The sequence below is a fragment of the Vitis vinifera genome, chromosome 13 (genome assembly GCF_030704535.1).
Source record: "Vitis vinifera cultivar Pinot Noir 40024 chromosome 13, ASM3070453v1".
NCBI classification, from domain to species: domain Eukaryota; kingdom Viridiplantae; phylum Streptophyta; class Magnoliopsida; order Vitales; family Vitaceae; genus Vitis; species Vitis vinifera.
In genome coordinates, this window is record NC_081817.1 from 27,543,476 (window position 1) to 27,556,357 (window position 12,882).

The following is a 12,882-nucleotide window of genomic DNA, read 5'->3' on the forward strand; positions in this document are numbered from 1 at the left end:
CTCATAATTGTTATTATTGTTATTATTATTAATTCTCACCATTATTATTACTATTGTTCTTCAAAAATCCTATTCTCGTATTTTTTTTTTCAAATTCAATCCTATTTTAATTTTTCAAATTGCCAAATTCTATTTTCAATTTCTAAATTTCCACATTTATTTACTTAATCATTATTATTTTTTATCCAATTTATTTATTTATTCACTCATTCATTTACTTTAAAATTCTATCCTTAATTAACTATTCAAATTCCCAATTTCTAAATCCAATTTCCAATTTCTAAATTTCCTAAATTCAAATTTCAATTTCTAAATTTCCACATTTATTCACTTAATCATTATTATTATTTTTATCCAATTTATTTATTTGTTCACTTATTCATTTATTTAAAGTTCAATCCTTATTTAATTATCCAAATTCCCAATTTCTAAATTTCCACATTCATTTACATAATTCTTCAAATTCTCAATTTCTAAATTCAATTTTCAATTTTCAATTTCTAAATTTCCACATTCATTTACATAATTCTTCAAATTCTCAATTTCCAAATTCAATTCTCAATTTTCAATTTCTAAATTTCCACATTTATTTACTCAATCATTATTATTTTTTTATCCAATTTATTTGTTTATTCACTTATTCATTTATTTAAAATTTCATTCTTAATTAATTATTCAATTTCCCAATTTCTAAATTCAATTTCTAATTTCTAAATTTCCACATTCATTTACATAATTCCCAATTTCCAAATTCAATTTTCAATTCTCAATTTCTAAATTTCCACCTCTATTCACTTAATCATTATTATTTTTTATCCAATTTATTTATTTGTTCACTCATTCATTTACTCAAAATTCAATCCTTAATTAATTTCCATAATTGCCAAATTCATAAATTCAATTTCTATTTTCGCAATTATTTATTTAATCTTTATTATTTCATCATTATTATTATTATTCCATTCCTTTATTTATCCACTTATTTGTTTATTAAAATTCCATCCTTAAATAATTTTTCAAAATTCAGATTCCCAAATTTAGCTCTCTGAAATTCCAATTCCTTTCGAATCTAATTTCTAAAATTCTCATTCTTATATTTAATCTCTAAAACTCCAATTTTCAAATAATCCACATCCAATTTTCAAATAAATTTCAAAAACCCAATCTTCTCTCAAATAGTTTTAATTCTACTCTGATTTTCAAAACAATCTTCTGCTCCTCTTGATTTTAGTAGGCATGAATGAATTTTTCTGTAATTTCGAATAATGGAATTTATGGGATTAATTCATGCAATATAAAACTGGCTTTGGTGGGGGCCCAACATGGGTGACTTTATGATTGATTGATCGATTGATTGATTTAATTGTCATGCATGATTGACTTTATTTTGCTCTATGACATGCTCGAAATTATTCATTAATTGTGCACTAACCTCACTTCTTGATAGCGCATATTGGTTTGCCACCCAGGTACGTATTTACTTGCCCCATGGTCACTCCTTATGCTTGTTCGGATTCTCATACGTGCATGATCATTTAAGGTATTCGTAGGTTCATTCATCAATTGCCACGTCAACTTCATTTTATTAGTAGAGACCCGACTTTAGGGACTTAGAGGGGTGCTACGGTCTTTACCGTACCTTCCCGATAAGTAACCTGACCCCCGAACTCGATCCGGTTTTTCGTAGACCACCTTTTCCAAAACAAGGAGTCACACTTAGGGTTTTTCTTTCTTATTTTGTTTACCCTTTAAAAATAAAACAAAAATAAGTGGCGACTCCAAGTCATTTTCTTAATCAACAAAAATCATTTTTTCGAAATTAAAATCGAGCTCGCCTTCGAGTGGGAAACTCATGAGCCGAAATGCGGGGTCCACAATAATATAAATAAATTAATATCTTAAAAATTAACAAATTAAATATCTTAAATTAAATATTATTTATATATTATATAAATTTATTATTTTAAGATTATTAATTTATTAATAAATCAAATATTCATTTATAATATCTTCTATTTATGTTTGTTGAAATAATACTAGATTTTTAAGTTTAAATATAAATAATTTTTTATTTAAGTATATTTTTAAAATTTCAATCATCAATTGTAATTTAATAGTTTCTAATTAAATTTGAAAGTAAAAAAAAAATATTATAATTGAAATCTCAGTTATTAACTATTATACTATTATTTTGTTAAAGATAAATTTGTCATAATACAAATAAATTAATATCTTAAAAATTAACAAATTAAATATCTTAAATTAATAAATTATACAATTTTATATATTATTTATATGTTATATAAATTTATTATTTTAAGATTATTAATTTATTAATAAATCAAATATTCATTTATAATATCTTCTATTTTTTATGTTTGTTGAAATAATACTAGATTTTTAAGTTTAAATATAAATAATTTTTTATTTAAGTATATTTTTAAAATTTCAATCATCAATTGTAATTTAATAGTTTCTAATTAAATTTGAAAGTAAAAAAAAAAATATTATAATTGAAATCTTAGTTATTAACTATTATACTATTATTTTGTTAAAGATAAATTTGTCATAATATAAATAAATTAATATCTTAAAAATTAACAAATTAAATATCTTAAATTAATAAATTATACAATTTTATTTATTATTTATATGTTATATAAATTTATTATTTTAAGATTATTAATTTATTAATAAATCAAATATTCACTTATTATTTATCAATTTATGTTTGTTGAAATAATACTAGATTTTTAAATTTAAATAAAATAATTTATTATTTAAGTATATTTTTAAATTTCATTCATAAATTGTAATTTAATAATTTTTTAATTAAATTTTAAATTTAAATAAAAAATTAACTAAAGCCGTGTTTGGCAACTGCGGCTTTAGTACAAAAATGAAGCCGCGTTTGCCAACTGCGGCTTTAGTACAAAAATGAAGCTGCGTTTCCCAACTGCGGCTTTAGTGAAAAAATGAAGTCGCGTTTCCCAACTGCGGCTTTAGTGAAAAAATGAAGCTGCGTTTCCCAACTGCGGCTTTCACTATAATGACGAAAAAAAAATATTTTTTAATGATGTGGCGCCTACGTGGCATCAAAGAGGTCATTTTGAACAATAGTTTCAAAATGTACCCATTTTGAACATTAAGTTTCAAAAATGGGCCATTTTGACCCAAAACTCCAAGATGTTGATACTAGATGCACTTTCATGGCATGTGAGGAGATCCACAAAGTTAGAAATAATCCCAGCGGTTCTTTGAGGCTGATTTGGGAGATGAAGGAGAATTTTGAACCCATTGTTCCTCTGACCAATGACCCTCTTATTTCACAAGTTGTTTAAAGACTTCTTGTAAATCAACAATGCTTGACAAGGTTATGAAATATGAGGTCAGCTTCCACTAAGAATTGCTCCCAAGGATTTGATTAAACTTAATCCACTTGTATAGTTCACCTAGAAACACAAATTTGAGTTAGTTTACGAATAATAACTCCAACACTAACATGTAATGGTACTACAACAATACTCATAGCATATATACTATCCAAGCATCTTGAACATATAAATCAATCAACTTGGATCGTCTTCTCCCATTATTTTAGGACATGAATAATGTCTTGACTATGTGTTATAATAGCCTACCAAATAAATTATGTTCTCGAGTCATTTTTGAAGTTGTGATATCAAAAGAATTATATAAGAATAAGCTTAGAAGAAACACAACAATACTCATAGCATATATACTATCCAAGCATCTTGAACATATAAATCAATCAACTTGGATCGTCTTCTCCCATTATTTTAGGACATGAATAATGTCTTGACTATGTGTTATAATAGCCTACCAAATAAATTATGTTCTCGAGTCATTTTTGAAGTTGTGATATCAAAAGAATTATATAAGAATAAGCTTAGAAGAAACACAACAATACTCATAGCATATATACTATCCAAGCATCTTGAACATATAAATCAATCAACTTGGATTGTCTTCTCCCATTATTTTAGGACATGAATAATGTCTTGACTATGTGTTATAATAGCCTACCAAATAAATTATGTTCTCGAGTCATTTTTGAAGTTGTGATATCAAAAGAATTATATAAGAATAAGCTTAGAAGAAACACTAGTTATCATAAAGAACAATGTTTGAAAATCAAGACTTGTCATCTATACCTTGTCAAAATGATCAATGCTTCCAGATTTTAGGACATGCAACTCAATTATTTTCCTACAAATAACCATATACAAGTTTAGTTTATAAAATCCACTCCATAAAAGGTATAAAATCAATGACAATTCTCAAGATATGAACAAACCATTGATGAGTTTGACATATGTCGTAGGAGCTTGCAAATCATAAGATAATATTCATGAGTCATCCATAACCTGTCAAGATTTGATTTTGAAATATTAAACAATATTCAGCTAATCCTCAAGGTGGGAACATAAATATAAATAATTCTTCCAGCAGAAACCGGTAGGGTGATCAAATATAAGCAAGGTTCTTACGCGATGACAAAGAAGACTCCGGAGGAAACACTCAGCAGAGATTGAATATCAGCATACACATAGGAACATCATTTAAGCTGTCCAATCAAACATATCATTAGCAATATTTTAGCAACTTGCTTCTCCAGCAGCAAACGATACAATCCTGAGTTATAACATTAGACAGAGGCTTAAGTCCAACGCACCTGAAGATTTGCCAACTCATGCACTTCAATATGTTGTTCTATTGCCTTGAAGAACCAATGTACAAGAATAGAAATTTGGGCATAATACTTTTTATCAATTTGGTTGCCTAGTAATAAGCTATAAAGACATTATGACAAGTGACAAAAGGTTAGAATGACAAACCTGAATAATAGAGAGTTATAGATGTAAGTGAACTTACTCATTCCATAACTTGTAAAATAAGAAATGGAATAGATTAATGGTAAAATAAGAAAGCAAACATCAAAAGTAGGAAAAGCGGTTGGTATTGCAGTCTTGAAATATACCATGCATAGTACACTAGAATTAAAAGAGACGTCTTTTATGAATCGGTCTGTGACTAGTGGATATGATTCCTGGGACATGAAGAAGTCAATAGGCCAATCTGCACTTGCTTCCTTTTGGCATCCTCTGAGGCAGAGATTTCAAGCTCAAAAATGAACAATAACAAACTCTGTGATGTGAAGTACCTACCTTTGTCTACCAAAGCACTATCCCAGACTGTTAGATTTTCTAGTGTAGTAACACACTGAGCATCAACCTTGCATAAGATGAATGCATATTTGGCACAACCTCTCGAGTCCTTGGAATTGTGAGTGATCTTTATCCTCATTGTCTAACAAAGAATGCAAATGAAGAAGATACTGTTGTATTGTACAGATCTAGATCCTCCAGACATAGATACAGTGGCATGGATGTAAGCATAGGGAGAATAAATGTTGTTGTTGCTTTGCCTACCCCTCCACCCATCGTTTTGTAAGTTTGTGCACTTTCAAGAATGGGAAAGACTAGTCTTCCTAATTCTCCTTGTTTTGCCTTCTCCCCAAAACCAAATTGCCTCTTAATGAAAAATTTGATTATCCAGCATCTTCAATGAAGAAGAGGCAAACATTGTCAGCCACAATAGACATCACAAAAGTATAGCCCCTCAAGACAAGGAAATGAAGACAGACAAAGGATGTCAATCTAAATAAGAAAGAGAAGAAGATGAAGACATTTTGTCAAGGATGTCAAGGTTATGGCAATCATTGATCTCTCATTCTGAAAGACAAGTTATGTGATACACCTCTCCACCATCCTTCCAATTCAGCAACTCAAAAATTTGGAGTCCGTTAAAAGAAGGGAAGAATGGCATTGCTGATGAAGACTCCTTCATCTACTCCAGCTTAGTTAGATTCCCTAGCTCAGATAGCAATGAATAAGAAGAGATAAACAATCAAGAACAGAAGGATGAATGAATTTGTAAAATGAATCTAGTATGCCTAAGTCAGAAAATGAGCATGGTCCTAAAGTGTTGACTTTCAACGCAGCAATATGCTGAACTCCTTGGGAGAGGAGGTACTGACCTTGGGTAAGGGGAATACATATTTGGCACAAATTCTCAACTCCTAAAAATTGGATGCTATCTTCATCCCAAAAAATCTCTGACTTGCAGAATTTCCCTAAGATAAGGATTCACAGTCACTAATATCTACACTTGGGATATCTAGACTTGGACAAGGAGATAAAGATATATTGTACTTACCAAAAATTGAGAGACATGAGGTGTTGCTACCATTTTTCTAGAAGAGATGTCAGATCCATTTAATATGTATTGACTTTAAAGGTGACGCAAGAAGGGAGTATAGATACTGTTGATCATCAAGACACTCACGCAATGGCATGGATGTCAGCTCAGGGAGTATAGAAAGAAATGAAATTGTGGCAGGAATGAAGGACGTTGTTGTTCTGGCAGTGTAAGTAGCCCCTCCACCATTTGTTTGAGTTTTTTCATCATGGCAGGAATGAGAAGAATGGTTCTACTAATTCTCCTTGTTTTGACCTCTCCTCTAAAACAAGTTATAACAATTTTTAATAAATTAAATAAGAGAAAGCAAATGATCAAAAGCAAAAGAGAGGAATGATTATAGTTGATAGAACTGTGTAAGTGGAGTATAATGTTCTTAGAATTGTAAAATAATGAAAAGTAAACCCAGAAAAAAGGAATACAAGTAGAATTGCAAACCTGAAACCTATCATGTAGCATTGCTAGTCAACATCAATTTCAAGAACCTGAACCCAATCTTCAGTTTTGCCTTCTAGATATCTTTCAAATAAGGATGGAGAATTATAGATTATGAGACGGCAAATTAGGCTATTTGGACCTTTGACCTCGCATACTTGATAGAAGTGTTCAAAGCCACTGTTGTACTATTTTTCTTTGACTTGATAGCAATTATGTCTGCAGTAAAATAGTTAATCTAAGAAATTTTCCAAACATGTGGAATACAGACACCAAATAACTAGATATTTTGGCAAACAACGTCCACTAGCAATTGATATCTTTGAAGAGATGATGGATTTCAATATTTACTAATCTAAGCATTGTATAGGGCAGGTGGAGCAGGTGGAGCAAGCAAACATGAGATGAAAGTAGTGCCAATGATGTCAAGTTAGTGCTATAGTTGACATCTAATTTACAAAGACAAGGAGATGAAGGCAAACTCAATGATGTCAAGTGATGGCATTATGTGATACATATCTAATTGAGAAAATTAGGGAGATGAAGGCAAATTCAAATATGTCAAGTGATGGCATTTTCTGATATATATGATTTAGAAAAACAAGGAATTGAGGATTGTACCCCACTGCAGTTGGATTCTCAAGTTTCAAAAATTGTAAAGAAGGAAGTTGACTATACAGTGGTAGAACCTCATCACTGACTCAGCCTCCTCATCCCCTTATTGGAAATTGGTTTTGGGCCACCCCAATAGTTTAGAGACCCACCCATTTTCTTGCAGACACCAATGATCGACACCCCCACCAATAATCAGGCTTCCCCAATATGGTCTCAAGCATTGAAGGTATTGTTTTCCCTCAAATTTTCTTCCTTGGATTTCAAGCACTGTAAACAGTTTATAGAAAAACCATGAAAGATGAATCCATCAAAAGTGGGAAAAGATGTAGCATTGCAAACCTGAAAGTTGTGGATGACACTCTTGAACCGAATAGAGTTGAATTCCTTCATGCAGCAGTGCATGATAGAATGGCAATAGGAGTTGTTTGGACATGAGCAATCGTAAGCCAATCTGCACAATGTTTCTTTTGGCAGCTGCCTTACAGCAGTGGAAAATTGAAGATTACAACTCTGAAAGGGGACATGAAAGGAAAGAAGAAAAACAAGTTAAAGGTAAATGATTTTGACATATTTGGTTTACCAAGAAAAAAATACAAAAAAATAAATAAATATAATTAAAAAATTAGTTAGAAATCCATATATTTTTAAATTATTTAATTTTTATACAAAAGAGAAAAAATAAACCCAATGAGTTTGAAAGGGCATGTGAAAATAATTTATTAACTTTAAATTCATTTTTTAAATTAAAGTGAACGAAAAATTTTAAAAGAGAAACATAATTAATTTGGTATTTCATTAGAGTAATAATGACTGCAAGTGTGATTTTTTATAGTGTTAATAATTGATTCAAAAATATAAAATTATGAAATTCTAATAGTGTGACAATGAAGAATTTACTAGAATAGAGAAAATTGATTGTATAATAATAAAAATGAAGCCATAAAAAAAGTTAAAAAAAAAAAAGAAGAGAGAAGAATGGTTGGCATTTCAGACCTGAGCAATCTTGGATGTCAATTTCTCGGATATGAGCAATCTTGGACCGATCTTCAAGCTTGAATCTAGGGCAGCTCCGAATTTGCAGCTTTGAAAGGGAAGTTAGGCTGCTTATCCAGTCTGGTATAGTGGTGAAATCATCACAATCATTAATTTCGAGAGTTTCCAGTGTGGTAATATGTTGAATCCCTTCAAACCAAGACATTAGCCCAGGAAAATAGTTGATTTGCAAAGACTTGAGAGAGGTGAGGTGTTGTAGTCGATCATCTGGCAGAGATACCAGATCATTTATATTCCAAATTTGCAGAGACTTCAATGAAGAAGAGACCAAAATAATCTGCCATAGTATCTCTTCACGGACACCACCCAGCTTTAGTTTCTCAAGACAAGGTAAAGAAGGCACTTGCAGTTGCAGTTGGACGGTTGTTAACTGATGGCACCGTGAGATCTCTAATTCAGAAAGAGAAGGACACGAAGGCAGTTGCAAGGATTTCAAGCTGTGGCAACTGCTAATAACTAATTTAGAAAGGTGGGGAGATGAAAGCAGTTGGACGGTTGTTAACTGATCGCACCAACGGATCTCTAATGTAGAAAGAGAAGGACACGAAGACAGTTCGAAGGTTGTTAAGTCGCAAGACGAGATCTCTAATTCAGAAAGAGAAGAACACGAAGGCAGTTGCAGGGATTTGAAACTTCTGCAATCATCAATAACTAATTTGGTGGGAGATGAAAGCAGTTGGACGGTTGTTAACTGATTGCAACAACGGATCTCTAATTTAGAAAGAGAAGGACACGAAGCCGGCAGTTGGACGGTTGTTAACTGATCGCAATTCATAATCAGCCATTGAGAAAGAGGACACGAAGACAGTTCGAAGGTTGTTAAGCCGCAAAACGAGATCTCTAATTCAGAAAGAGAAGAACACGAAGACAGTTGCAGGGATTTGAAATTTTTACAATTATTAATAACTAATTTGGTGGGAGATGAAAGCAGTTGGACGGCTGTTGAGTAATCGGACCATGAGATCTCAAATTTAGAAAGAGAAGGACACGAAGGCAGTTGGACGGTTGTTAACTGATTGCAACGATGGATCTCAAATTCAGAAAGAGAAGGACACGAAGGCAGTTGGACGGTTGTTAACTGATTGCAGTGACTGATCTCAAATTTAGAAAGAGAAGGACACGAAGGCAGTTGGACGGTTGTTAACTCACTGCACCATTGGATCTCAAATTTAGAAAGAGAAGGACACGAAGGCAGTTGGACGGTTGTTAACCGATCGCAATTGCTAATCAACAATTGAGAAAGAGAAGGAAATGAAGGAGCTTGCTCACCTCTCTCCCTCCACCATCCCTTGAAATAACGTAACTCACCCAGCTCGAGTGTTTTAAGAGATGGGAATGGCTCTGCTGATGAAGAGTTTTTGAACATGTATTCCAATGCATGCAGATGTACAAGACGCAGGGTCTGAAGCATAGTCAATTTGCAAGGCATATAATTCAATGTATCACAAAAATCTATCTCGAGGTGCCTCAAGCTTCTCATATCTCTTGGCAATTCTCTAAGAGAATGACAGAAGAAGAGTTTCAATGTCTGCAGGTTTTGTAAGCTTGTAATTCCACTGGGAAGTACCTCAAAGTCACACCAAGAAAGGTCGAGATACCTCAAACGACGCAATTTAATTACAGACTTCGGCGATACTGTAAGCCTCAACGCATCTAAGCTTAACGCTCGTAAACACTTGCAATTTAGAAGAAGTGAATTCACCATAGAAGTAGCACAGGGATCATGATCATTATTTGGCATAAATAAGGTTCTTATGGATTTTCCCTTTGAAACCACCTTCATTCCTTGACTCCATCCTAAAATTGATACATGATAAATTCTTTCCGGGATAGTTTTCACATCATTTGTATCATTTGTTAAAATAAAGATCTCAGACTTCACAATAAATTGTGCCAGATCATGGATAAGGTCATGCATTTTGCAACTTATTATATTATTGTTATCATCTATTTTAACATCTTGAAACATTGACCATGATAATAACTCCTTGAAATATTGATCACCAACATCCTCTAAATGTTCATTTTCATCTAAAGGTTGAATGTAACCTTGAGCCATCCATAATTGAATCAACATTTTTTTCTTCATTGCATAGTCTTTTGGAAACAATGCACAATAAGTAAAACATTGTTTCAAATGACTTGGTAAATTATCATAGCTTAACTTTAGTACCTTTAATATGTTGTTTCCATCTTGAAGCGACATTAGATTTTTATTGTTTTTTATGGACGACCATTTAGATTTAGGAATTCTTCCTAAAGTTCTAATCACGAGAGGGACTCCATTGCACATTTTTGTGATTTCTTCTCCTATTTTTAAGAGGCTTGGATGTGCATTTTGTTGATCTTCTCCAAATGCTAAACTTTTAAACAAAGCCCAAGATTGACCTTCGTTCAAGCCTTCCAAAACGTATGGGGAATCAATTCCCATAATTGATGCAACTTTAGAGTTTCGAGTAGTCACTACAACTTTACTTCCCCTAGCACCAACTTTCAACAAAATCCTCAATTGATTCCACTTTTCAGAGTCCTCATTCCAAACATCATCTAGTACCAACAAATACCTTTTTTGAGTTAATTTTTCATGAAGTTTGTCTTTCAATTGTTCCAACCCCAAGTTATCTACATTTTCATCTTTTGCAGATTTTATGATGTTTCTAACTATGATTTTCACATCAAAATCATCAGAAACACATACCCACAACCTAAGTTCAAAATGGTTTTCCACCTTCTCATCATTGTAAACCAATTGGGCTAAGGTGGTCTTGCCTAAACCACCAATACCAACAATGGCAACAACAGAAAGATTTTCTTCATTGTTTGATTGCAACAATATTTCTATTATCTTCTCTTTGTCTTCATCCCTTCCTATAATTTCAGACATCAACACAAAAGAGTGGGTCTCTCTCCCCGTATTCCCTACCCGCATGCTAGTTGTCGCCCTTGGAATAAAATTGAACTTAGAGATATCATTTGCAATGCCATCTAGCCTTCCTCTAATATCTTTGATTCTATGACCCATTCTAAAATGAAATGCAGCCTGATTTGAAGATGAGAAGAAGCGACTAACCTGTCTTGCCATTCCTCCTCGCCCCAATTCATAGGTTGCAAAGTCATCCAGCAAATCATCCGCATCATAGATGACATCTTTGAACCTCTTCACCAAAACCTCCACTGCATGTTCCCTCTCCTGCCGCTCCTCAGCATCCAGAAGCACAGCTTTGATGGTGGTCAATGTGTCCTCAAGCCTTTTCAGCTCCTTTCTAACACCACGGGCCAATCCAATTTCTTGGGCAACCAAGGAGCCCAGCTTAGTCAAGATTTCCTCAGCAATGCTGAAAGGGATTTGTTCTGCCATCTTTCAAAGAAACTGAAATGGAGAAGGCCAATGAAAATTATGGAAGGAGGGAAGTTGAGACAATTATGAGAGAAATTAGAACACGAACACGGAAAGTAGTGTGAGAGGTAGCTTGAATTTGTATGCTCTTAATATGGTAAAGAGGGAGAAGTTGTGAAAATGAGTATTAGAGAACGAAGTGATATATAGTATCAGGAGGCGTGCAGAGTTCACAAGTGATAGTTGGGACCAACGGCTAGTTTGACAACTTATTATACAAGCAGAGAGAATCAGGAGCCAACGGCTAGTATCAGGAGCCAACGGCTAGAACAACTTCAGAGAATTATGCAGCTGTTGAAATCCATTTTAAGTTTCGATTTCAAAAATTAAAATTTTAGTTTAAAAAAGAAAAGAATTAAAAAGGTATATGTATAATACAATCTAAAATAATATTAATGTAATATTTAATTTATATAATTTATATATATATATATTTAATAGCATGATGTAATATTTTTATATTTATAATTTTAAATATTTTAATTATTATTAAAAAAGAATAAAAAAATTATCTATTAAATTATAAATTATAGAATAGTTTTCAAATAAATGTTCAATGAAACAAAGATATCTTAATAGTAAACATTATAATCCAATATATTTTTATTTAAATAAATCTAACATTGAAATCTAATATATATTTTTATTTTTTTATTATTTCTGTAAATTAAATACAATGCAAGATATTTTATTAAAATTAAAAAGACATCAGGAGCTATTTTATTAATTTGGGTTAATGGATAAATTTTGTAAAATTATATATATATTTTTACTATATTTTTTATGCTAATAGTAATTAATTTTAAAAATGATGGAAGTTTATTTGTACATATATTGGCTTATTTAAGTAGTTTGATAGTTTTTATAATTGAGAATTCTCTTAATTCTCTTAGAAAAAATAAAAGTAAAGTTAAAAAAATAAAAATAAAAAGAAGGAAAATTTATAATGAAAAAAGAAAAACAATTCTTTTGTTTAGATATCCATAAAAAATGAGAGAAAGGAAATTAAATCATACACTTTTTTTAAACATTTTTATGAAAAAAAAAAATATAAGAAAAGAAACTTTTTTTAAAGAAATGTTGTGATTTGGGAAAAGGGT

General features: G+C 31.6%; 1 protein-coding gene across 15 annotated transcripts; it reads right to left on the reverse strand.

Annotated features, from left to right (window-relative positions):
- Nucleotides 1-3,030: 3,030 nt before the first annotated feature.
- Nucleotides 3,031-11,935, reverse strand: LOC100263758 (putative disease resistance protein RGA4). 15 transcript variants are annotated; one of them, XM_019223899.2, is made up of 9 exons: nucleotides 8,326-11,935; nucleotides 7,672-7,842; nucleotides 7,482-7,599; nucleotides 6,867-6,936; nucleotides 4,697-6,767; nucleotides 4,512-4,588; nucleotides 4,319-4,388; nucleotides 4,176-4,230; nucleotides 3,031-3,452 (listed from the first exon to the last, which is right to left on the reverse strand). In XM_019223899.2, the coding sequence occupies exons 1-2, from the start codon at nucleotides 11,741-11,743 to the stop codon at nucleotides 7,835-7,837; spliced, it is 3,426 nt and encodes a 1,141-aa protein (XP_019079444.1). In that variant the 5' UTR covers nucleotides 11,744-11,935; the 3' UTR covers nucleotides 3,031-3,452; nucleotides 4,176-4,230; nucleotides 4,319-4,388; nucleotides 4,512-4,588; nucleotides 4,697-6,767; nucleotides 6,867-6,936; nucleotides 7,482-7,599; nucleotides 7,672-7,834. The 15 variants fall into 15 exon arrangements, with proteins under 15 accessions (XP_019079444.1, XP_019079442.1, XP_019079449.1 ...); XM_019223897.2 differs by having other exon boundaries at nucleotides 6,860-6,936; XM_019223904.2 differs by having other exon boundaries at nucleotides 4,697-4,814; nucleotides 6,721-6,767; nucleotides 6,867-7,599.
- Between the last annotated feature and the right edge of the window lie 947 nt (nucleotides 11,936-12,882).